Below are 25,302 nucleotides of genomic sequence, written 5' to 3'. Positions count from 1 at the left end.
AACACTTTATAAACGTGTTATAAAATTTGAATAGGGAAACCCAATTTATTATAACCGAATTGTACAATTTTTATATTGTTTGCTCTTCGACACTCGAAACAAAAGCTCTTCAATCAAGAGTTAGTTAAACTTGGATGCACAAAATATTTCAAATGAACTATTTTACGTTTTTGTATATTTTCTCTGCAACCATTAACTACTTCTTCAGCATATAGCTTAGCTAAGATTTTGCTACAAAATCTCTAAATTCTACTTTCTAATACTATTATAAATGGCATCATTTGGTCGATTCGTTTTTATATAATTAGTTGAAAGGCTGCCTTTCAAGATTTAAAATTGAAGAAAATTCTTAAGTATTCTAGCATAAGTAAAATAGTTATTAGACAAAACATGATAGCGATTACTTTATTAGTAAGTTTATTGGCAAAACATCGATAACTAAGCAAGTGAATAAAGAAAACTATTTTACGGATTATTCACCGTTTACTAAGGAAGTACATTAGATTAAAATTTGGGCGGGTAATAAATAATGAATGGGTAAAAATAAAAACGAAATAATCCGCAGCAATAGTTTTATTTATTTAAAAATAATTACTTTGTCCTATTTAAGCATTTATTGGCGTATAAGTACAAAGCGATTTAAGTAAGCATTAGAAAAACGCTAATTTATTTTACAAAGCAAAAAGTAATAATTCATGAACTCAAACGTTTGTAGATGGCAGTGTTGTAGAACCGTCATGGCGGACTTTGAAGACATCGGTTATATTAATGTAAGTAGATATTTACAGTATTTTGTGTAAAAGACACTTTGATATGTATCTCTGTATTATTTAAGTATGTTTGAGTTCATGAATATTCACTGGTAACTACAAATTCAACATAAAAATATGTCAATATAAAATTGATTGCATTAGATATTCCTAGTTCTAGACAAACAAAACGTCCATAACAGTTTTAGAAAAACAATATACAAAAAATAAAATTAAATAGTTGTCGAATCGGGCATCTTATCTACTAAATGAATAAAAACTAAAACACAATGAAATAATACTGCCCATTCTATTATGCGATTTACATAGAACGAATAAGACTTTGTATTCTTTAAAAAGCCATGAAATAACATTCAATAATTTCATTTAAATAATTTTAAAATTTAGGGAAGTTAGAGGAATCGATTGTTGGTGGCGCTGTGGTAGTAAGAAATCGAAAATCTATCGAACTTAGTTCAAATTACTTAATTATTTATGCCACCGTGTATAGAAAATCTTTTTCACCAAATTATATCTAATCCCTGCATAAATTATGCAACGTGAAAGTTTAGAAGTTATAAACAATATTGCTGTCTTTTCTATTCTACTTAAGCACCCTTTCCTTTAAACAATACATTCGGAATGTAACATGTTTTTAACAAAAATCTCAACTTATCGAAATAAATAATACCTTAACATCGATTCTTGAGAAGATGGGAAGGGCAACAAATAGATAGACATTGAGGCTCGATATTTTCATTGTCAAATACCTAATTAGTATGCCTCTTTTGGAAAAAAGTTTTCTCCCAAAAACTGGGTTGGCTTGGGCCTACATCCTGCTGGATAAGGGTGGGAAATCTTTATTCGAAAAAATAGTTTTTAATTTTCGACGTATTGTAATGTGAGAATCGGTCCAAAATGTTTAAATCAATTCAGTTATTTGACAATGGAAAAATTGGCAAACACAAAACAAGAATTCTAAAAATAAATTTACAAAATATTTTCCTTTTCATTATGGTAAAACAGTGCAAAGACGTTAGAGTACTTATGTTCTTAAGAATGAGAGATTTCATCATTATAATTAATATCACAAATGACAAAATCATTTCAAATACTCATAAGGATTAAGACAATATACATTACTGAATGATAATTTTATGCTAGAACGATCAAATTTATTTCTAATGGCTAAGGAGCCGCATATTACTTGAAGTCAGTTTTAATGCGTTTTCGACTTATATTATCTAACCTATTTCTCTACTCAATAAGATTCAAAATAAACATAAGTCATTACATAAAAAGTGATAGAATATTGTAAAATCAAGTGTCTGTGTATTTCTACTCGTGCATTGGTTGCCATAATGAAAAGTAAAACAAAACATGTCTTTCGTTCTATACAACTAAAAAGTTTGAATTACCTATAGACGTAACCAGTATTAGAAAAAACCTGATTTATATACAAAAAAACACTCTCCAGATAATTTCATACTATTATCTTTGCAGTAATATTTACATTACCATTCGGTAAAGCAACTTATTTTCACAATATTTTCTATAACAAACCATTATTTGTAACCAAACTTTGTATTAAAATAACAGATGAGATTATATTGCATCGTTCCCGTAATGTTTTAGGCCTGGTTTAGTAACAAGTGTAGTTAGGCCCATATATTTGTTCTAGTTACGTCTATAAGAAGGAGGTAAGGTGTTACATGTTTAGTCGCTGGTCCCCTCTCGCCGCCAGCTCAGTAGATCGTCGAGTAACGCTTCTAAGTGCGGGTTGCCGCCCAGTCGCTGCACCTAAGAACATAATACATTACTTTTAAACTTGTGTTGTCCGAATAGGTACATATTATTATATGCTGTATCAAATTTAATTCAGAAAAAGCGATTAATATTTATATTACTAACCCCCGGTTTCTGAGTACATTTAGCGGTAGTTTATCTATGCAATAGCGTTTTTTTTTTGTATGAGTTTTAACGCTATTGAATAGATAAACTGCCGCTAAATGTAACTTAGAAACCGGGGGTTAGTCAACTTCCAAAATCCTCCTACATGATAACGAAATTGTGACGGTTTGATTTTTTGTCAAGGTATGGGATAGATTAACTTCAGGTTTCAAATAACGAAAAGGTCAGATAAAATATTATACTTCACTTTTCCTTATAACTGTACAGAATTTCAAACCTAACCGCTATAAATTCTTCCGTGTTTTACACGAGAATTAAAATGGTACCGATAAAAAAATGCTACATCGGTTGGTACCAAACATGTTGGTACAGTGAAGCATATGTACCTCGTCTCTGGCCTTCTGGTCGAGAGTCTGTAGTGTCTCGCGCGTGTACGCGAAACTGCCGAGCTTCTCCAACAACGTGATGCAGTACTTCTTCACTTCGACGTCGCGGGTGCGCTGCCGCAAGATGTCTGGGATGCTAAGGAACTTATTTATTGCACCATATAATGCATTTTAATGCAGATAGAACTATCAGTATCAATATCAGCACCTCAATTCTCTACCACTATTGACTAGCGACAACCGGCTAGCTATCGAAAAAAAATGTATGACATTTTGGTTCAGCGCCTCCAGCGGGCGTCGTAGAAACTCTTTTGGCAGTAGGTAAATTTTAAATGTCAAACTGTCGATACTCAATGGTTTTAATTGTAAAGAATCGTGCTACAGACGGTATTTTATACAATCATTTATTTTACAAATGATTGTATAAAATACCTTTTTAATAATTTACGAAACACCACTTTACGAAACATTTAAAAATAATTTTGAAATGTTTCGTAAAGTGGGGTGGTATAAAAAATTAATTAAACGTGCAATCCTTGGCCATCGGCATGATTAGTTAGTATAAGACAAAAAATGCAGATCAAATCAACTTTAACGAATTATGTTTTGATATCCCTGGTGCCTTTTGCCAACTGTTGTCTACATTGCAGATGTCAATGGATTATCATTTTAACGGACAAAGTAACGTGTAATAATGTGAAGTGTATGTAAAAGGATACGAAGCACTTGGTTGTCTCCCTCCGAGTTCATGATGGCGTGGATGATGGGGAAGCTGAACTTGCCCTCCGTCAGGTCTTCGCAGTAGCTCTTGTTCTCCGAGTACTGAAATATTAACAAATAATTAAAAATACAGGTGTTCTGTTGTGAAATAGTATGCAGCTGTGCAGCACTAACGCCATCTAATGATAGTTAGTTCATAGTTACACCAGAAGAGGGCGTTAGGGTTAGTCTAGCCGTATGTACGGTGCCGTTCTATGTCCTCTCTATTAATTATTCTTTAAAAGAAATCGAATAGTTTAATTTTTATTCGGAACTAATACATTGAAAGACTCGATGCCTGCCCCTACCACATTCGGGAGGAGAATGGGACAATAATAAGTTAATTTTATTACTAAAGGACTAATTTTAGATCGTTTAAATTTAGCACAAACCTCTTGCAGCCTAAGATTGCAATAATCATCTCTGATCTGGAAGTAGAGGCCGAGTATCGCAGACAGCTCGGTGAAGTCCGACTTGTTCTCGCTGAACAACTGCATCAGACGTATCGCCAACATGAACAGACCACCCGTTTCTATAACAAAACATCAATTTAATGAAAAAAAGACAACATGCCTAATACACGTATATTGCCAATATAAATTTGACTGCCTCCGTGGTGCAGCGGTTTGGGCCCTCACTATTGCGTCGGGAGGTCGTTGGTTCGATTTTCACACGGATTATTTGTGTGATCCATAAATAATTGTCAAGGGTCTGATTGTACTTTGTGTACATTGTGTGTATATTTGTAAAAGTCCCCGCGACACAAGAGCATTTCTTAGTGCAGGTAAGAATTAAATAGGAAGCAGGCTGTACAAGTAAAATATTTTTTGTATAAATATGTCACAAGTTAGGAAGAAATCATGTTCATCAGCAATGTTTTGAAAAAAGGTTAGGAGCGTAGTACACGTTACCGGCAGTCCTGCATGACAAAATGTATGGATGTGAATGAAGCAAGGGAAGTTTGTAAGGATCGTAACCAAGTAACGCTTTTTGGTCTCTGACTACCCCTATGAGAAATTAGGAAAGCCAGTAATCAGTATTGGGTAAGTATATTATCTTCAAATTTTTGTAAAAACAATCTATTGAAATGTTGAATGTGCCAGCACGTTATTTATTGTTAAAGACGACAAAATTAATGTATGGGGGTAGCTATCTTTGTCAGTAAATGACAATCAGATCAAATGACAAAGACGATTGTGGTTTATTAAACTTTATAACGGAAATAATTATTAAGCAACAATTAACACACATAGTTTTAAGTACATAATATATAATGTTTTTAATTGTTTTATTGTCAAGTTCTTTACTTGGTGACAGCAAAGAGATTGGCAAGGCTGCACCTTTCTTGCTTCAAGTGCTTGTTTAAACAGTTGCTGAGTCGTATTGAACTGTAAACTTGGTTTACTGATTAATTTACTGGTGAACCGAAAAACTTTCGATCTTGGCCTTCGTACAGCAACAAGTACGTATTTTATAATTTTTAAAGACTAATGTTAATAAGTTATTCTCATAAGATTAAGCGCTACAACAGTAATGAGCATAATTAGCAAGTAAAATTTTGTTACAAGAGTTTTATAATGAGCTAAAACTGTACGTCAAATGAAATTGTGACGTCAAATGAAACACTTATTTCATGATTTTAGTTTAGACAAATGTTCATATATTCAATATAATTATGTATTTAAATTATCAGTTAAATAAAATATTAACATGATAATTTATGCAAATGCGCCGTTGCCCATTTATAACAAATTTATAAAAAACCACGCACGTAAAAACCAGTTTGTCAAATATCTCTAATGTTTGTATAAATTACTGTCACGTATGAAAATTTACAAAGCATTTAAGTCTTGATATAAAACGTCAGTGTTGCAAGACTACAAAACGTTAAAGGTAATTTACATAAAGTGACGCGAAGAATGTGCGCGCACGCACATTCATTAGTTTGACTTTTACGATCGTAATACTTATTTACTACTACTATTTTATGCCGATCGTGGGTCAAAATTACTAAAAGTTTTAGTAAATAGATAAAAATCATAATTATTTTGAGTCAGATACCTATATCATTTTATACAACAGTTTAAAATTTTATACATTTTATGTTGTTTACTTTCTAAATCAAATTGCACTATCTTAAAAAAAAACTAACAATAGATTAAAAGTGTAAGTTTTATACTTACTTTTGATGGTCATCTCCCTGTAGTCATTCTCCGAGGGGCAGAGGAAGTTGTCCCGCCAGAATATCTCGATACCCTGTCCTCTGTGTAGCTCCAGCAGTTGTTCTGTGTATACCTTTGTAGCCTGGAGAGCAAAACATAACCGCATAAATAGCAATGATACTATTGCATCAGTTTAAACCATATCAAAGTACTAGCTGACCCGCGCTGCTTCGCTTGCGTCATAACTTTCCCCGTTTTTGAAACATTTTTCACTGGTATTCTACTCCTATTGGTCGTAGCGTGATGATATATAGCCTGTAGCCTTCCGCAGTAAACAGGCTATCCAACAGTAAAAGAATTCTCACAACCAGTAGTTCCTGAGATTAGCGTGTTCAAACAAATAAGCAAACAAACTCTTCAGCTTTATATTAGTATAGGCAGTAGGTTTTTTTCAGTGCTTATATCTTTGTTGTAATGTTTTCAAGTGGTTCAACTCATATCTAAAAAAAGCTTTGATTGAATCTCACCATGTCATGTCCCAGCTCCTGCGTCTTAGCGAGCGCGAAGATCATGGCATAATTGGCCGCGTTGATGGTGCTGGCCACGCCGTAGATGGAGTGTGCCACCGGTATACCGCGCCGCAGTATCGAGTTGTCTTGAATGTCGTCGATCCTGGGTACAATTAAAAGGATTTATAAGAAACTTTCGCCAGAATTCGACAGCTTAAACCAATTCCTACAAATTTGTTTTAGTTTGTTCCTAGGTGTTGCTACTATCCTTATTTCGGCTCTACGATATGCCTAAAAACTGACCTGAAACATAACATGGGCGGCTTAGGTTCGTTGTGCGTTTCAATTATTTATTTATTAAATGGTAACACAACAGGTATGAGATATGAGGATATAGTCTAAAAAGGTTTTTTTTACCAGACAAGTTTGCAGAAATTTAAAACATTATAGTACGCCGGTTGCTGATAGCCGGTTTACACATTTAAGTATGATCTCTTAATTTTATTAGGCTCATTGCTTCCTAATTAAATTACAAACGCTGATGAACGCAAGCAGAGTTTTAGAACAAATACCTTCCCTGCGCAGATTTGACCAACATTTATTCTGATAGACACAAACATGCAAAAAGACATCGATACACGAACGGAACAATATAGTTGTCTTAAACGAAACATAGGACGTTGCTCTAGTACCTACAAGCCTTCGATGAGAATTACAGTGAGTTATAACTAGAGTTATTGTGATTCTTAAAATATGTTACGATCGGTAGAAATGTTCGTAATAAAAAAAAATACATGAAATAATTATCAAGGCTGTAATTGTTTTGTCATTGATTACTTTGTTCATTTTTTTAACACGGTAGTGTACGATTATCTAGTTTATTTTATTAATTATGAAATCTGCTTAATACTTTCGTTTTTAGTTTTAAATTACTTAGATCCCCGGTGACGCAAATATATCTACTTGCTTAGTTATTTTATAACGAAATGCATAGTTTTATTGCCAAAATCGAAAGTGTGTTAACGATGTAGTGTTTACACCACTACTTATCTACGTTTTACAGTATTCCGGCGATAATAAATCTATATTATCACGACAGACACTTAATACGTTTTAGAGATGTCGTCATCAAAATAAATTGTCATTGAAGTGCGTTCAAATGAATTAATTGGAAAGGTCAAAGAATCCTTGTCGACAGGACGAAATATATATTTTCTAAACAGATAAATGTGGTAAAGAGTAAGCTAATAAAATTATCAGTGGATTCACCTATAAAATATTATATTTCGATAAAGATTTGGTCGTGTACCTATGATATGTTGAAGACGAAACACAACATCATTACATTACCTAAAACAATCATTAGTATTTCTATGATGAATGTAAGTGTAAGTATACCAGTAAAGCTTTCATTTATACATTGACGTAGATCGTTTACAAATAGATGTATGCAATTAGTACTTATTATCACAATGTTTAACCGTGTTTTTACATTAACTTGTTGTAAGACGTAAGTATAGCGCTTCACGGTTTATTTTGGTAGGAAATTTGGTAAATTACAACTTTACTGTCAAAGGCGCCAATGGTCTAGTTACGGAAACATCAACGAAACTATTACCTCAATTTAAAACCATCGATTCAATCGTACCGCTGCAATTAAGAGTCACGCTCCCAACTAAACATCAAGATAACAGTTAATTGTGTTGATTAATTTGGTATGTGGGCTTTTACACATCGTTCTGATTCCTCTTAACTCAATGTGTCTCAGACGATTCATTCACGATCAAAATAGGACCGTCGTCATCGTATTTCCCCAGTCAGGACATGCCATCGTGTCTTCAAATACATAAATTGTATCGAGATACTGTAAACATGTGCTTTGGGGATTAAAGTTTCCATTCTTGAAGCGCAGAAACATACTTGTACATGAATAAAGTGAGCAGTTTATATATCGGGTGATCCTGATGTATGTATCTTAAAAATGAATTTATCTTCGTTGTAGCTAATTAACCAAAAATTAGGCAGGTAGGATAATTATCATTACTTATGGCTCATTATAAAGTACTGGAATTTTAATAGTTACAGTCCAAGCGATCGCAAGAACAACGAATCACAATAAAGAGAAGACTTGGGAGAAGCTTCCAGTACACAGTGTGTTATAAACCCTATTTTTGTTTCGTCGTGTTTTTATTGAATTAATCGATAGAGTATACCATTCTGAGGATTAGAGTAAAACTCCGGGCTCGCTAAGACTTGTACTTTTTTCGTTATTCAGTGTCAAAGTTCCGGAATATCCGACTATTGAAAAACGAAAAAAAATTAATTACAATTTAACGGAAGTACTTATTCCAGAATTTATTTATTCTATCGAAAGAACATATAATAGCCGACCATTCCACCAATTCCTGAAGTTTTAGCATGAATAGGTCGAGAGATATGATTTTTTTTTCTCATTTTTCGTTTTTATTTTTTTATTCATCTAAACCGCCGTAGTAGGTGGTCATTCCTACATCAAAAAAATGTTAATACTTTCTTTTATTTGCAGTATTATTTCTAAAACCTAACTCGCTGGTTTCCAGGAGATATTTGAAATTTTAAATTCTACTTAGGGTTGTCACTTTCGAGTATCCGAAAATTATATAAGATTATAAACCTTTATTTTAAAGAAAGTTAAGGCAAGCCCCCCGGCCGTAGTTCTGAACGACGTACCTCAGTCACGCCTTACTGAGGTTGTTGAAGTGCAGAGTACGGTTGCGGTATTAAGGTTGACTGGCGCTCAGTCCCCTAAAATTGTTCCAACTCCAGATGGAACAACCATTGATTTTGCTTTTTAGAAAAAAAATCAACAAATAATATGTATTACATAATATGTGTATAAATTATAATAAATAAATTGTTGAAGAAAATAATTTTATCGTATTTTTTAAATAAAAAATCGACACAATTGATGTACATACATGATAAAATTTGATTTAAAATTATAGATAGGTATATAATTCATGTAGATATATAAAATACATTAAAAATTATTCTTAAAATTGTTATACCACAAAAATGACAATAAAATGATTATAAAAAAGTTGTTGTAAATCAAAAAATTATATGAAATTCATTTAAAAAGTAATTGTAAAATTAAATAAATTAATTAAAAATATTTTGAAAAAAAAAAACAAAATATGGTAATAGTACTTATGTTGAATGTTGATTTATAGGTATACTTATGAGATATCGAAAAGGATTTTCTTTCATTTACTATAAGTTGAGTCTTTTGAGTTAGAATTTATAGACAGATTCCAAATAAATGTATCAATCAACATCATACCAATTTCTTAATTTGATTTTTAATTTCCTTTATAAAATTACCCAATCTTTGCCATTTTAAGCCACAAAATTATGATATCTTGTTATGGTCGTGATATAAAAGCTAAAACTTTATGAAAATAAATTTATTAAATTTTGATTGAAGTGGCAGCCCTATGTGCGGATATTTCGGATATTACTAAACTTTCAAATATCTCCTGGAAACCAGCGAGTTAGGTTTTAGAAATAATACTGCAAATAAAAGAAAGTATTAGCATTTTTTTGATGTAGGAATGACCACCTACTACGGCGGTTTAGATGAATAAAAAAATAAAAACGAAAAATGAGAAAAAAAATCATATCTCTCGACCTATTCATGCTAAAACTTCAGGAATTGGTGGAATGGTCGGCTATTATATGTTCTTTCGATAGAATAAATAAATTCTGGAATAAGTACTTCCGTTAAATTGTAATTAATTTTTTTTCGTTTTTCAATAGTCGGATATTCCGGAACTTTGACACTGAATAACGAAAAAAGTACAAGTCTTAGCGAGCCCGGAGTTTTACTCTAATCCTCAGAATGGTATACTCTATCGATTAATTCAATAAAAAGACGACGAAACAAAAATAGGGTTTATAACACACTGTGCAGTAGGCCGTAGTCGGAACAAAACTTAACACAAAATGTTCTAATATTTTTCTACAGGCATTATATGTGATTAAATCTTTCAGTTGGTTTACATCTCTAGGGCGGTCTATTTATAGTGTGTTTATGAATAACAACGATACCACACAAACACTTGGTTGCTCTACGCTTCAATACACATTACGCACATCAAGACATAGATATACCATTTAAAATGTACACTTATGACTAACCCTAAAACACATGAGGCACAATTAAAAACATGAGATCACTCATGGGCCAATCCCAAAAGAATATTTGAGACTATAATACCAGGAATCTTGAACAAAACAAAGGCAAATAAATACTTGATGATAGAGATAAAGTACAAAATTATTTGGTATGTACGACTCATGTTCTGTCATGATTCGTTCCTAGAAATTTTACTCCTGACTTGAATATAAGTACATATTACACTAGTGAACTTGATAAAAATAAAATTGCCTATGTCTTTCCCCGTAGTATTCTATTAACCTGTCATATTTCATATTATTAAGTTGTTTTTAATAACCCCCGACTTTATTTCCTGTAAAACTGTAAGCTTCGAAGCGATACTTTGATATTTAAGATCTCAATCTAGGGATTGATAATGTCAACACCGAGTTATATTATTTCTAATATATTAATCGACGATTATTCTGAACAGCGTTTGTCTACAAATATCCGTCACTAAACACGGAGATAATTCAGCTTTGTACCATTCATAGCGGAATATACTAGTCTAACGATCCGTTTATTTGTTGTTAAAGACAAGTTATAATTAGAAAAAAATATTTTCAGAGTAAAATTTTAGAGTTTATTATCGATTAAAGTCTAATTAACAAATGACCTTCTCAAACCTGAAATACGTACCTACTTCAAAAAGTAATTAATAAGATTTCACGTGATCATTAAACACAAAAACATTGAATATAATGAAGATAAAATTATGACCTAAATTCTTGTATATTTAATTTTATTCATTATTTTAAACCATACAGACGATGAATAAATATGATAACATTGAAATGTTCTTATATCATTGAACTTGCATTTAGCTTAAATTATTTTGACAAGCCGCTTATTCATAAGGGTTTTTTAATTGAACCCTACGCTACGCTATTTCACTTTATATAAAGCTTATATTCAATTGAATTTTCCTTTAAGACTATTCGACAGCTTGTAAGATACGTTTCTATCGTAGTTCTAGCGAACCACTGCGAGTTTTAATCGCCTGGGTTTCCCTACAGGCGACAGCTCATAATAGCGTTAAGAATACCAAGAAAATAAAACCATTATGAACCAGTACTAAGGTTTAGTACAAGGTACCACCACCCCGGTAGTCACAGTAGACGACCAGTCACCGTATAATGATATGTATTGGACTTACGGATCAAAGAATGATAATTCTTTGACGTAATCCTTGGGGGCTGGCGGTATCCAACGATTCCAACTGCAAAAGTATCAATTCGAGCTTTAAATTAAAGTAATACCATCTTCGAAGTTTATGACGGATGAAAAAGATACAGTAATGGGCAATGCCCCTTAATAGATATTGATTTTTATTCTTGTCTCTTTTCCGCTGCTAATAAATAAGACTTGCTGTCCTAATTCTAAGTTCTATTGAACCGTTTTTCATTACTTAACTGTCTCAAATGTTTGAATGGTAAGTACTACGAAAATGTATGTTAATACTTCAGGTACACTTTTAGACCAGCTATGGTTAAGGAAAGACTTCTTTATGTTCTAAGTTAGAGTTTTTGGTTCGTTTCCGCGATTATGTAAGAGAATTTGCATATAATATACTTACCTAAATTCAAGTTTAAGGCGTTCAAAGAGGTAGTAATAAATATTCGTTTTTGTAAATACTTACGTAGTCGGTTATTTATTTAGCTTAGCAACATTATATTATTATGATGTATATTCTGGCTGCTTCCGCTAACGTGGTACCATGTTTACAGATATTTGCACTATAGATAGAGAGCGTAAAATAGAACATAGATACAATCAGCAAACTCAACAATAGATCATATTATTGCTTTACAAGTTAGTTTACATATTGCCTCGTGTGCCCGCCAAATTGTACGGAACTACGCAATTATAAATATAAACATGAATACATATTAACTGGCGTACGAGAATAGATGTAAATATACATTATTTACTTTCGTTTGTATGAATTACTGAATTTGATTTTTTCGACAGTGCGACAAAGTGTAACTTTTGTAGAAAACAATTACGAAAAAAATGCTTTTGGTTTGATCATAAATTTTCCTACATTCGTAGACAGGACATAACAACAAAAAAAGAAAGAAACTCACTCGGGTCGGAAGTGAGAAGAGAAAAACGATATTAAGTGTTTGAATAATTGTGTAGTTAAAATTCACAGGATTTCTACTATCGGCGTGTACAGGTCTATCATTAATTGTATTATCTAGTCACGACTATTACTTGCGAGCGCTTATCTATTCTACAGTATCAACGACTGTTTATTTATGCAATTCACATACAATGGCGCCTTTTCATGTTACGAATAATAAAGGTTGATCTCATTGCACACCTTTAATGGAAGTCGAGGACATGTTATGATTTATGACTATGGTTTATTAAATAAGTGTTCGGTGGGAAATCCTGTCGGACACGATAAACAAAGTTGAGCTTCCGCAGAAACTTACATTCGAAATATAATCAGATCTTCTTTAGACCGACTTCTAAGAGTTCCTTTTCCTTGGTAAAAGTCGATAGGTTCGGTAAATGAGGATGTTTTTACTGCCACCGTTAGAACATATTGTGGACGTGCGCTAATTTCCGAGATGATACACTCGGGGTAACGATAAATTATTTTTATCAAAGTTTAAAGCAATATTAGGTATTCTCTTATCAGCAATGATGATGGGCAAACCTTGATTCAATTCGAGGGCAAGGTTTTACAATGCACAAAAAATGTGCAGAAAGAGTTAATTAACAATCATTTCAGATTACATGGAGCCACTTTAGCCATTTCAGGTGCAGTTAAAGACGACATCAACGTGCTATCAATTCTCACGGAATGTAAGATACACAAACTTGTTGCTTGAGTTTTCAGTAGTACTCCACATCCAAGCTTTAGCAGCAAGCCACGGGCTGCGAGAATCTTTGGATTTCAACTTAGTGATCGGAGCGGGAACTCTGAATCATGTTTATAGCTATAAATATGGGATCCGAAAAATAAGAAACTTCTTTGCTCAGGATACAACGTCAGGTATTGTGAAACATTGGCACTATAAGGCAGGTTGATTATTTGTGGCCTAAAGGTTTTGTAGCTGTTGAGTGTTAGAGCTTGGACTTCTTCAATAACAAGATTAGACTACAGAATTCTCTAATTTACTATTTAGAATATGTTTTACAAAAAGTAGGTCAAATCTTGAAATTGAGTCTGTTAAAAAGTAAATTTGCATTTATGGTATTCTTTAAAATGTACCACCAAAGTTCTGTAAATTGAAGCTTTAACAATCTAATCTCTGAATAAAAGGGAAGAACTCCAGAAGTATGATAAAATATACTTATAACACAAATAATCATGTAATAGGTACTCACAGTAAACTAGCATTGTGTAGAATCTGTACAATTTCACCAACTGCTTTTAGTTTATCATCAGAGATCTTGAGCCAATAGTTGAATGCTGATGCTAATTTCTGACGAATCTGCTTGCCTGGTACTTGCTGGATGTAGGAGTATGGCATGAGGATCCTCTGAAAACCATAGACAGGCATCAAAAAATATTCATAACAGATATTAATCTAAAATATATATTTAAATAAATTTTAATTAGGTACCTACCTAGAAGTTCTGAGTAATTATTTTCAACAAATAAATCATGTTTTCAGTACTATGTTTTAGACTTTAATTCTGGTAATGCCATTGAGACAAACATCATGTTCTAAAATAATATATATCTACATACTGCCGTTATATACTCTCTAAGGTTTTGTTAGGTTAAAAACTTACATTTAAAAGGCTGAATTAATATTTAATACCAAATTTTAACTGTTTAATAATAATATTATAATCTGTAGCCATCTTAAACAGTAATTAAGTAAAATAAGTACATATGAATATTACAATTATAATAATATATAATGTGTAAGATGGATGCTGATTTTTAAATCAGATGATGGAATACCTATATGACAGTGTGTAAGCTTATGTTGCAGTGAAAGACAAATTATATAAATCTTCTCAATTTGGAGGTTCTTTGCATCATCTATTTGAAGAATATATTGACAATTTGCACATCACAGCTATTTTTAATAATATTGTCATTGCCTCAGAAATTTGGCGCATTGCGCTGATTCTGTTAGTTTGTTATAATAATGCCGAAATAGATTTGAATGCATCGTTTGCGCTCTAATTAAATGAAAACCAAGAAATCCTTCACAGAAGCATAAAACTGCATCAGAATAACTAATAGGCGGCAAACATATAATAATTCAAATTAACTTAAATTATAATATGCAGTATTTACTTACCTCCTCCAAAAGACAGCGGTTAGTCGTTGAATCTATTTGATTCGACATTTTAATTATTTGTATACGTTTTTTTATTATAATTTGCGATTTAACAGAGCACACGGATTCCGATCGATTTTTCTTAGATACGTTTGACAGATGACACTGACAGCACATGAGCACAGCCGGCTGACTGAGAGTGTGGAAACAGAATGGGCGCGTTCAAACGTTGCGTTGATATTAATAGGAGGTAGAACTTGGTTCTGTTTAATTTAATCACTAATTTCATATCATTCCGTAGGGCCTATTAGACTGTTATTTTTCAATGCCTGCAAATTATCGACCTACTACTTGAATTTTATAATAGAAAATTGGAACATGGGAAAACATTTTATTTAACTTCAAATAAGATTAAGAAGAGAAGAAAATTATATTGCCTTATTTTTTTGATAAGAACGATTACATAGTTTCTTTTTTTATGATACAAATCACCTTTTATTCATCCCATATTTTCAAGTAAGGAATTTTAATTATAATAACGAACTACCAAAATCAAACAATTCCTTTTTGCCTTTTTAAACACATAAATCGATTGACGTCTAAAAAATATCTTTGTTTTTTTCTTGTCGATAATATATGTCAAATTTGACAGTTCCGTATTTTCTTCTGTTGTGTTGAAATTGAAACAATTTACAGTCAAGTCAACCAAACAAATAATGTTTATGTAAATTATTATTCAGATAATAGTGTACTAGTTTAAATCTCATCTAAGTACTACAGTAATTATGGGTTTCGAACTTTCAAATGATTTCTATTGGTTTTGATTATGTCTGCACGAAATTATTTATCGGCACGAGAGAAAAATATTAACAAACTAATCGATTGTTTACCAAATATCAATCAACAAAAGTTTGGATACCGGTCTGGGCAGGAGCTACCACCTTTATCTGCTAACACAAGTAATTTCGTGAATCGAAATTTGAATTATTCATTTGAGGTCCAGCCCTATATGGTAAACAGTTTGGAGAGGGCCGGGACGCCTTTTTCGGACTTTTTCTCGGAAAGTGAGACAGGTATGAATTGCAATGAATAATTAGATTTTCCATACCACTAATAGCTAAAACCGTAGTTAGTAAAAAACTGCAAAATAGTAAAAAGGAGTAGTTTTAATCACAAATTGTATAGAAATACTTTTCAGTCACTCTTGTGGTCATCTCTTATGTTCCAATATTAACAGGGTTCAAATCCTAGTTAACTAGACTTGTTTAAAAAAATAAAATGTGTATGTAAACTGGGTAGTACTTTAGAATTATACAAGATTTTCTTTCCTGGGAATGTATGAAAATAAATGATAAGGAGTTATGTGTGTACTATAAACATAATAATAGGTATTCATTATCATGTTTATTATGCACTCCTTATAATAGTTGATCATATCCTGACAAAGAACATAGGCAAGTATATACCTACCTTTTTATTAATAATCTCTTGCTAGCCAATGCTACTGACTTATGAGCGAATCAGTAGGTATTGCACTGAAATGTTTACTGTCCTGTGGCTTTAAAACAGACAAGTTCAAGATTAATGCTTGGGCCTAGGTAACAACAGCTGTTGCGGATTGATCTCTAAGATTAAGTTACACTTGCAGAGGTTGTTCCATGGACGGGTGTCTATATTAAGCATAGTTACTCCATGGTTTGAATGTCATGCTACATTGTAGATCCTCGCTGCCATTTACAAAGTCTTTGATATCCACCCATAGTCAGAAGCCTGAAAGTCTGAAAACCAGTCTTACCAATGGGTATTGTGTTACCTAGAAGGTGGGTTGTGGAGGTCCAAAAGGCAGTCACTCCATTTATAAATGGTTCTTAGCTGTATCTGGTGAGACTGGAAATTGATTTGATCATAGTTGGTAGAAAGGCTAGGCTGATATTGATAAGTTCAGGATTTATTCATAAGATTATTTTAATTTGTAGGTACTCCAGATATTCATAGTGAGGAAAGTGACAGTAGTTCAGGATCGGCGTTACGGCGTAGTACGGCTGAGGCTACGAAGACCCTAGCAGCTGAGTGGGAGCGGATTGAGAGGACGCTTTACAATGAAGACGGCGAGAAATCTTCGCGGCCCAACATTATCGAGGAGTGCAAGCAGTGGAGGCAACTGCATCCACAACTTAGGTATGTCCTTGTATACATACTTAAGTAATGAAGTAAAGTTTAGATGATACCTTGAAACGAAAATATTTAAAATTTTGATGTCCCATTTTCTGCATCTACAAATTTAGGATAAGTTACCAAATCAAAAAAAAAAAATACTGGTTTAAGTATGTCTGACTGATTTAGAAAGTCTATCACACGTCTTCGCTTCTCGCAAAATAGACTGATTTTGTCTACAACTTGTATGAATTAGTTGCGCACCTCGCGCTGTGACGTCATTTGGACGGTACCGTTTGCAAAAAAATTTGAATAATGTTAAAAAATATATATTTTTTTATGTTGAAAAAAAAACATCGGTTTGATAACAAGGCGTCATAATAACATAACATAATAATAACCTCATAATAATCAGGGAGCGGAAATGGGGTCGATTTTCAGCAGAGTGCACTGTTTTGTTTTGTTCATCTCTGTTAAGCTTTTGAGAGGCCTTGTTGATGTATGTCTTGCTGGACGTCCACGTCATTTTCTTTTTCTGTTTGCCACAGTTTGAGAGGTAGAGTTTTTGGTAATAATTTAATACCTACCAGTTTCTTTTACGTTTTCGCGGCTGAAAACTATTGTTTTGGACTCAATGAAGCATAGCAGTCTCATGGATAGTAGGTATAGCTGATTCCAGGGCTATACAGTACAGGTACAAATATTTTTATCGTCCTCAAGACTTGTGGCGAATACGTGCCATTTAACTTTGTACGGAATGTAAAAAACAACATGAGACGTAGGAGAATATCTGGGTGAGGGGAACGGAAGGACCATCGTTAATACTTTTTGTTTGATGTTTTAGAGAACTTTAGGTTCACAAGAATATCAAGCAAAAAAAAACAAATTTTGTTTGCAACAAATTCACTTTATTACTCTAAAATTATTGCTAAATATAATAAATAACGTCTGTCTTAATAGAATAGAGTAACTAATGTCTCGCAGCTTTTCAGGAAAATCTTAATTTTACGCCATTAATCATCTCTACCTAAGTACGACGTAACGACTCCAACTGTGTAATGCTTAGCATAATTTTTCATTACGTAATTTTATATTTAAGTATATTGGCTACCATATTCGCTTTAAGTTATTTGGATCAACCATGCAAGCGATCTTGTTGTTTATTGTTTTCATAGAATTTACAATATGTATGGAATAATTGTGTCAAATATTTATAAGCGTGGACTTTTTGCAAGTACTTATAATGGGTTTAGTGCGCGATCTCAGCGCGATATGGGGTCGTTACTCGCACTCTATGAATGGGTGAAATTTTAACAGAATGGGGTCAGGATGTCGGTATTTGTGTTAATTAATAACAACAAAACCTTCACCCAGATTTGTTTCAATAAACTTATTTCGAAGTGTATATATTTTGGTTCTTAGGAGCGTGGGCTGCAGTTCTCATTGTGCTTTTGCCGTGAACGTTAGTTAAATAAGTCGTTAAAATAATATATATTGAATATATATAACAGAAGTACGCCATGGATAATATCAAGTCCTACCATCAAAGAGTGTCAGTAATGTCAAAAACAGTCATGTAATTACTAACTTTTTATTATTCATGTTCAAAAGAAATCCTTGGAACGATGACACAACAGACTAATAACTAGTTAGATGGCCTTGATGATAAGTATTTATAAAGGAATTATTGATTTTCAGAATCGTGGGTAAAGCGTTACAAGTACCGGACAAGCGTTTGTCGTACAGACAGATCGAACATGACGAGATCATCGCCATGCACTACAGCGACTACGAGGAGTTCAGCGAGAGCGACGAGCGACTGTCGCAGAGCAGCAGTGACGTCACGCCGCAGAACTCGCCGCGACCCTCCATCGCCGACGACTTGTGTGAACACAAACTGTCCAGGGAAAAGGTATCCTTCTACCCGACTTACAACGACGAGCCGGACTTACCCGATTCGTTCTGCTCTCTCCTGCAAATCACACCGATTCACATTCGCAGTCCATACAGAAAGAGGCAGAACCCCTCTATTCTGAGGTCAGAGCTGGCGTCCTCGCGGTGGATGAGGAACCCTAGACCAGATTCGTCGATAAATTGTGATAGAAATAGTGCTAAGTCTTTTGTTTCCTTGGACACTAGGAATTATGGTAATACGGCACTAAGCGCGTCGGAACGCAATGCTTTGTTGAATAATAGAGTGGTGACTGCTAAACATAGAGACTTGGCGAGGTTAGAGCCTCTTTGCACGCCCGAGATGACTCAGAATGATCTCACGAGATTACCTAATGGCTTATCGCCTCATTATAATATTAGGAAGGTGTCGTTACCTCCTTTGCTTTTGGAAGAAGAGAAAAAGAAAGTGAGCATTGGCTCTGGTAAGAAGCACACCATGAAGTCTAGGAAGACCGTCACTAAAAGCTTTTTTCAGTATGACAGAGTGAAACATCATTAAGTTGGGTTCGAGTTATTTTGTAACTATGTCATAGTATTTTGTAAAGTTTACGTCAATATGTTATTTCTACAGAAATTATCGCGGCCTATCTAGTGTTAAAAATATCACGTGACATTCTTGCAGAGAAGTACAGAAATGACTCGTTTTTTCATGGCTCTTTAATTAATTTATGTAGATTAAGGTTTTATTCATTTTGTTATTTCATTGAATAGTTGAACATGGCTTTCAATTTTGAACCGTGATAAAATCCGTAGAAATAATTTTATGGTTTCCTATGTGAGTAGTATTTGTGATCTCAGTACTAATTTATTTAGATAATATTTAAAACAATCTTACTTTATTTTGCAAACTTTTATTGCGTTCAAATGTAATACCATATCGTGGTATGTGATAGATATAACTTATGTAACATTCCGTCAATAGTGTGGTACCTCTACTACCTCAAATAGTGCGGTAAATTATGATGTATTTATACTTATATAATAATTAGGTATGTTTATTTATGTGAACGCACGAGTTAATTTTTAATAATATATTAGGTCGGGGAAAAAGTCTTTTCGCATTATAGTATGTATGAACTTGTAATAAAATCTCTTTGGCTTCAAGAATCACAAATGAGTACACGGTACATTAGGTTTCTTTCAGTAAGCTCCTGAGGTACCCAAATATCGAGGTTTTTTTGTGTAGAGAAAAGATTGTATTACAAGTTCATACATACTATAATACGAAAAGACTTTTTCCCCAACCTAATATGATTGTGATGATAAAGATCTGAGATTGGAATGCGTACTTTCGGGTTTTTAAAGGTAAAATGTAAATTGTCAGTATAAAGCCCTAGGGTCTAGATAATGCGTGTAGAGTTTTGCTACGTGAGTATGAATGGAATTGATAATATAATTTGATGATAAACACCGAATGTTGTAAATAGATATAGTTCACTATTTTTGTATAATAATCTCACTATGAAGACTAAGTAGGAAGCTGTATTAAATTATTTGATTCTAGCGTAGGAGCCGTGTCTTGTTTGTTCTTTGTACTAGTTGGGTTACGCGGCACCGTCTGATGTACGTGTTTTGTGACGTTTTAACGACTCTTGGTTCAAATGCTGTCACGTTATTAATATATTTTCTTTACAAATTATTCAAGTGTTTTATATTTTTGGTATACTTTTCCTTAAGTTATACACAAGACAATCTGTAAAGATATTCACTTATCTACAAAAGAGACACGAATAATGTTCAAATTCATACCTACTTACCTAAGATCGCGCTTTGTTTTCTTGGAAGTAGGCAGATGCTTAAGAACACTTGCTATGATCCCTGCAAAGCTCGTTTACTTTATCCAAATTCATACTTACATATTTTTCTCAATATTTGAATATTAAATCAATCGTATAGGTATCAAATAGGTTGTAGGAGAGCAGGAAGATTAAAACCAGTTCATCAAATACAAATACAGAATTTATTTTGATATTTACATTATTTGCATTTTATTAACAATCAACATCAACAATATTAAATAATTTGTTCTCGTGGTGTGATACATGTCGAACAGTCTGATAATATTACACGGCCTATGTTGGCCGCCATCTTGTAAAGGTTAGGTGCACAAGATGGCGCCTGAGGTCACAGGCGGTGTAACATTACTTGGCATGGTGGTTCTTGTAAATGGTTAACTAGAAGCGGTGAAATATGGGGTTATGCTGAGAATTTGAGCAACTGCGGAGAAAGCTGTGAGCTTCAATTTTTGGGTTGCCTTTTTACAAAATAAGTCGACCAAATTATCTTACATATTATACAAACATTTGGATAATTAGGCAGCTTCAAAAAAACAATGTTAAATATCAAATTTAGAATTACATTAATTTTAAAAAGGATTTTAGAAATTTCGTGGCAACCCGTGGTTTACAGACGTCATTCGCGCCAAAATGATCAAAACGTTTGATATATTTATTGAGGCACTGTGTATTACATGTATGTCAGAGTATATTATATTACAATATAAATCGTGAGTTTGAGTTGTGTCTATTTTGCTGTTCTCTATAAATAACAAGCAAAATGCGCGTAACTATGAATAAATAAAATAATTTATAAACGAGTTGATCATGGTCCAAACTTGATATGATTGAGTAGTCTAGCATACGTTGCAGTAACTAGGTAAACATGCATGAATATACAGTGCCAAAATAAACAAGCCCAATTATCAGAAATGAACCAAGTTTGGTTTAAATTCAAACCATATGTACAAACAAAGGTTTAAATGAAAACCAAAAATCTGACAACAGGACAGAAAAAACTATAGTTTCAGACCAGACTCGTTGCGATAGAGATTTCAGTTAAGTTGCTATTTTATATTTTCTTCATTTACACAATATAAATTTAAATTGTTACAATTATTTATCTCACAGCCATCATTATATATTGATACTACTTTAATAAGACAGGACTAGTGTAACAACACGTTAGATGGCAGCTTACAAAAAGGGTCTAGCGAACATCCGTTATAGAGCATAAGATTTATACATACGTATATATAATACATGAAAAATTCACCTTGTCCGTTCTAAAAACGATAACAACCTCAAGCTATTAGCAATAGTCAACAATGTTGTTTATTCTAAGATTTTAATGCACACAGAACATGGATTTACTAAATTTGCTTAATAGGCATTTTTTTAAGTTAGTGTTTTTGTATAATAATCGATCTAGTAAGTGATTTCGTAGATTGTGATATATATCGTTGAATCGTAGAGAGAAATTTTCAGGGGCGGAAATTATCTAAATTACGTTCGTGTTGCGTCGAGCTCGTGAGCGCACTGAAGTGTAATGTTTACACGATATTTACACGTTGTTGACATTGTGTTCACTCCCTGCTTCCACAATGTTAACAGGATATATACACTCGAGTCTCAAATTAATTATATCTGGGTTTGTACTCTGTCTAAGGTGCTATATTTTATATGAATAAAAATAAATTATTACGACACACAATATTATCGATACGAGGTTATTTACAATTCAGTGTCGGGACTTCATAGTGACATCAGAATTTACATGTAATTTTACACTTCAGTGCATAGAAAGTAGCTCACATTATTTTGATGGAACCAGACTATTTATAAAATTGATGACATCAGATATAAATTCACGATGTCCCATGTTCCTGTCGGTTCCTGCTTTATAGTTTACACTTCAGTGCACAAACGCCTTATGTTTTACTATAATATAATAAATTTTGTCGAGCCGTTCGTAAAGATCCCATACATTGTAATCCTAATCCGAATAGCTAAGACGATTAGATCACCACCTAAATACTTGCGCACTTAAAATGGTCGTACAAGTCTGATTTTAAATACAAATTGATTGATTATCCTAAAAATTGCATAAAACAAACTATCCGTGTCGAATTTTGTGTTACAATGCTCAGCAGATGCGAATTAAAATATTATTCTCACTGGCAAAGTTTCAATATCACCAACGGTACTTATATTAAAGATTCATTAACACGTTGTCTTATGTAGAGTATCTTCACATTCGTGTAAATATTTTAATTCACATCTGTGTGTATTGAAATTATAATGAAAGTTGTAATAAGACGTAATCGCTTGTCCTTATACGATAATATGGCCACTAAGTTATCACCTAGTAACAAGTGTAAGTCGTGTGACATGCAGGCGCAGACGCACACGTACATACATACGTACAACACGTACATACGTACATACGTACGTACAATACGTACAATACGTACGTACGGCACATACACATTGCATATAAACAATAATGGTAACATTAGACGTCAAGCAAACACACGCAGAAGGACTCAGCTATATTCTCTCTCGTTAAGGCGATTATACAATTCTTTAAACACTATTTTATTTTTTAAATTGCACACTGACCCACCTCTATAAACTTTTAATTGCGATAAATATATTGTAATGCTGTATAAAAATATTAAAGGAAAAATCGTCATTTAATATTAATACTTATTTAACATTCATATTTTAATCCCAAATCAATAGCGTGTATTTTACATTTTTACAATGAGACATCCGAACTCTATCCTAACTAGCATACAGTGACATCGAAGCCTAATTCACAACAAACTACACACGATAGTATTTGAATATAAACTTTTTTAATGTAACCGTAGCCTTCTATTTTAATGCAAAGGAGACGTATATTGAAAAATTCTTATGTAACATACAAAATTACATTTGACTATTTACAACATTCTAGCTAAAAATTTTAAAAATTGAGTGTCGAATGCAGCTCGCGTCGGTACACTAAATATTAGGTACCTAGTTTGGCTAGGGCTCCATGCATAGGTCACTACTTACCGATATATCAAGCTCAAATTACAACTAAACCACTATACTCGGCTGTGTGAGGTGGTCAGCGCTCGCCCGACTCGCCCCTTCGTTGGCGGACTCTCGCGGCCGAATAAGCCAATGATCATTTTAATTTAATATTTGGACAGACCGATTAGTTTTTATTACATAAATAATATTCTATCGTGCACAACCATCTCATAACTTTACATATTTCTTTACGCCCGGTGGTATTTAATGTGTAATTTATTTTAAGCCCGTTCCGATCGAGTAGTTAGATGCTTCCCTTAGCACAGGTACGAGTGTGCCGGCTCGGTACATTATGTGCGTTATGTGCTACCAGATAATTACGCTTCATATTAACTATGAACATATTAATTTACGCGGGACAACTTATATTCAGGGCCTCAACTTTTTGTACTTTATAGTTCGGGTACTTTTGCTCTATGGATAGTGTCAGTGACTTTACAAAAATATGGCAGTATGTTTGCATTCAATTCCTTTACGAACTAGGGTAGCTGTATTATTTCCATATTGGACCGAAATGAGCACAAGTAGATGACAGGAGTTCAACACACATGTTCTAACATCATAAGAGCGCACACTGTGGAACGTTCACGGAGACATTGAATATTGACGACATGACCACACATTCGAATATTCGTGAAACATGTTACATTAACCTATTTGTAATTAAGGCCGGTTTCGCCTAGTCTATTCGAATGAAATGACTGCTATGTGATCGTGATAAAGATATCTATTTACAGGATGTTTGATAAAACTTTAAATATTTTCAAAATTGAGGTATTCAATAAAGATTAGTTATTAAATGTACCTATATTATTTGTAGTTGCGTGCGTGCGACGCGTAGCGGACTTGGTGGGGTTCTCGAAACTTGATATTCATCAAACATCTTGTATTTTAGTAATAATTATAGAATTATGTTTTTATTCTAACCGATGTACTGTATGATTCTAATTGGTGAGGCGAATGTAAACTAATACCTAGTAAATTCTAAAAAAGGATCTTCAACCGACTGCACCGGTGACGTTGGAAGTGGTCGAGAGCGGAGAGCGCGAGCGGTGCCGTGCAGCCGGCCAAAGTATCTTATCTAATACAATCAACAGTAAACTATTAGAGTCCACAATCGTCAAAGCACCCGGAGTTAACACTAAATACATCGCAGGCTTCAGAAGCCCTAACTATTTTAACAACGATTCGAAAATAATATCACACATTTACAGCAAAATTACACTTCGCACTCGGTGTCCCTCGCAACCAAAAAACCATCCTCGAACGATTCCAACTAATCTCGCAATGGCATATTTTCGTATAATTTATATCAGTTCATTAGTAGTTGGTGTGCAGCGCCATGTTCCACGTCCACTTTGACAATCCCCCCGCCAATATCGGGAATAACAACAAAAATAAAAATAAAA

General features: G+C 33.4%; 2 protein-coding genes across 2 annotated transcripts; one reads left to right on the top strand and one right to left on the bottom strand.

The window, feature by feature from the left end:
• Window positions 1-558: 558 nt before the first annotated feature.
• Window positions 559-15,139, bottom strand: qm (geranylgeranyl pyrophosphate synthase quemao). Its single transcript, XM_076115263.1, has 8 exons — window positions 14,949-15,139; window positions 14,017-14,171; window positions 6,495-6,639; window positions 5,989-6,109; window positions 4,198-4,337; window positions 3,766-3,868; window positions 3,047-3,174; window positions 559-2,549 (listed from the first exon to the last, which is right to left on the bottom strand). The coding sequence occupies exons 1-8, from the start codon at window positions 15,102-15,104 to the stop codon at window positions 2,466-2,468; spliced, it is 1,032 nt and encodes a 343-aa protein (XP_075971378.1). The 5' UTR covers window positions 15,105-15,139; the 3' UTR covers window positions 559-2,465.
• Window positions 15,140-15,578: 439 nt separating this feature from the next.
• Window positions 15,579-20,673, top strand: LOC142973495 (uncharacterized). The gene is made up of 3 exons (XM_076115251.1): window positions 15,579-16,000; window positions 16,904-17,105; window positions 18,780-20,673. Exons 1-3 carry the CDS (start codon window positions 15,754-15,756, stop codon window positions 19,531-19,533), a joined length of 1,203 nt encoding a protein of 400 aa, XP_075971366.1. The 5' UTR covers window positions 15,579-15,753; the 3' UTR covers window positions 19,534-20,673.
• Window positions 20,674-25,302: the final 4,629 nt, after the last annotated feature.

This window comes from Anticarsia gemmatalis, chromosome 6 (assembly GCF_050436995.1).
Source record: "Anticarsia gemmatalis isolate Benzon Research Colony breed Stoneville strain chromosome 6, ilAntGemm2 primary, whole genome shotgun sequence".
Taxonomy (NCBI): domain Eukaryota; kingdom Metazoa; phylum Arthropoda; class Insecta; order Lepidoptera; family Erebidae; genus Anticarsia; species Anticarsia gemmatalis.
This window is presented reverse-complemented; position numbering and strand designations above follow the sequence as displayed.

Excerpts from the sequence above, each read along its gene's own strand:
- qm (XM_076115263.1), bottom strand. The coding sequence starts at position 15,104 with ATGTGCTGTCAGTGTCATCTGTCAAACGTATCTAAGAAAAATCGATCG. Across the intron at positions 6,640-14,016 it reads CTACACAATGCTAGTTTACT|GATCGACGACATTCAAGACA; the intron begins GTGAGTACCTAT and ends AATTGTACCCAG. Across the intron at positions 4,338-5,988 it reads CAGGGAGATGACCATCAAAA|AAACGGGTGGTCTGTTCATG; the intron begins GTAAGTATAAAA and ends GTTTTGTTATAG.
- LOC142973495 (XM_076115251.1), top strand. The coding sequence starts at position 15,754 with ATGTCTGCACGAAATTATTTATCGGCACGAGAGAAAAATATTAACAAA. Across the intron at positions 16,001-16,903 it reads TTTCTCGGAAAGTGAGACAG|GTACTCCAGATATTCATAGT; the intron begins GTATGAATTGCA and ends TTTAATTTGTAG. Across the intron at positions 17,106-18,779 it reads CAACTGCATCCACAACTTAG|AATCGTGGGTAAAGCGTTAC; the intron begins GTATGTCCTTGT and ends ATTGATTTTCAG.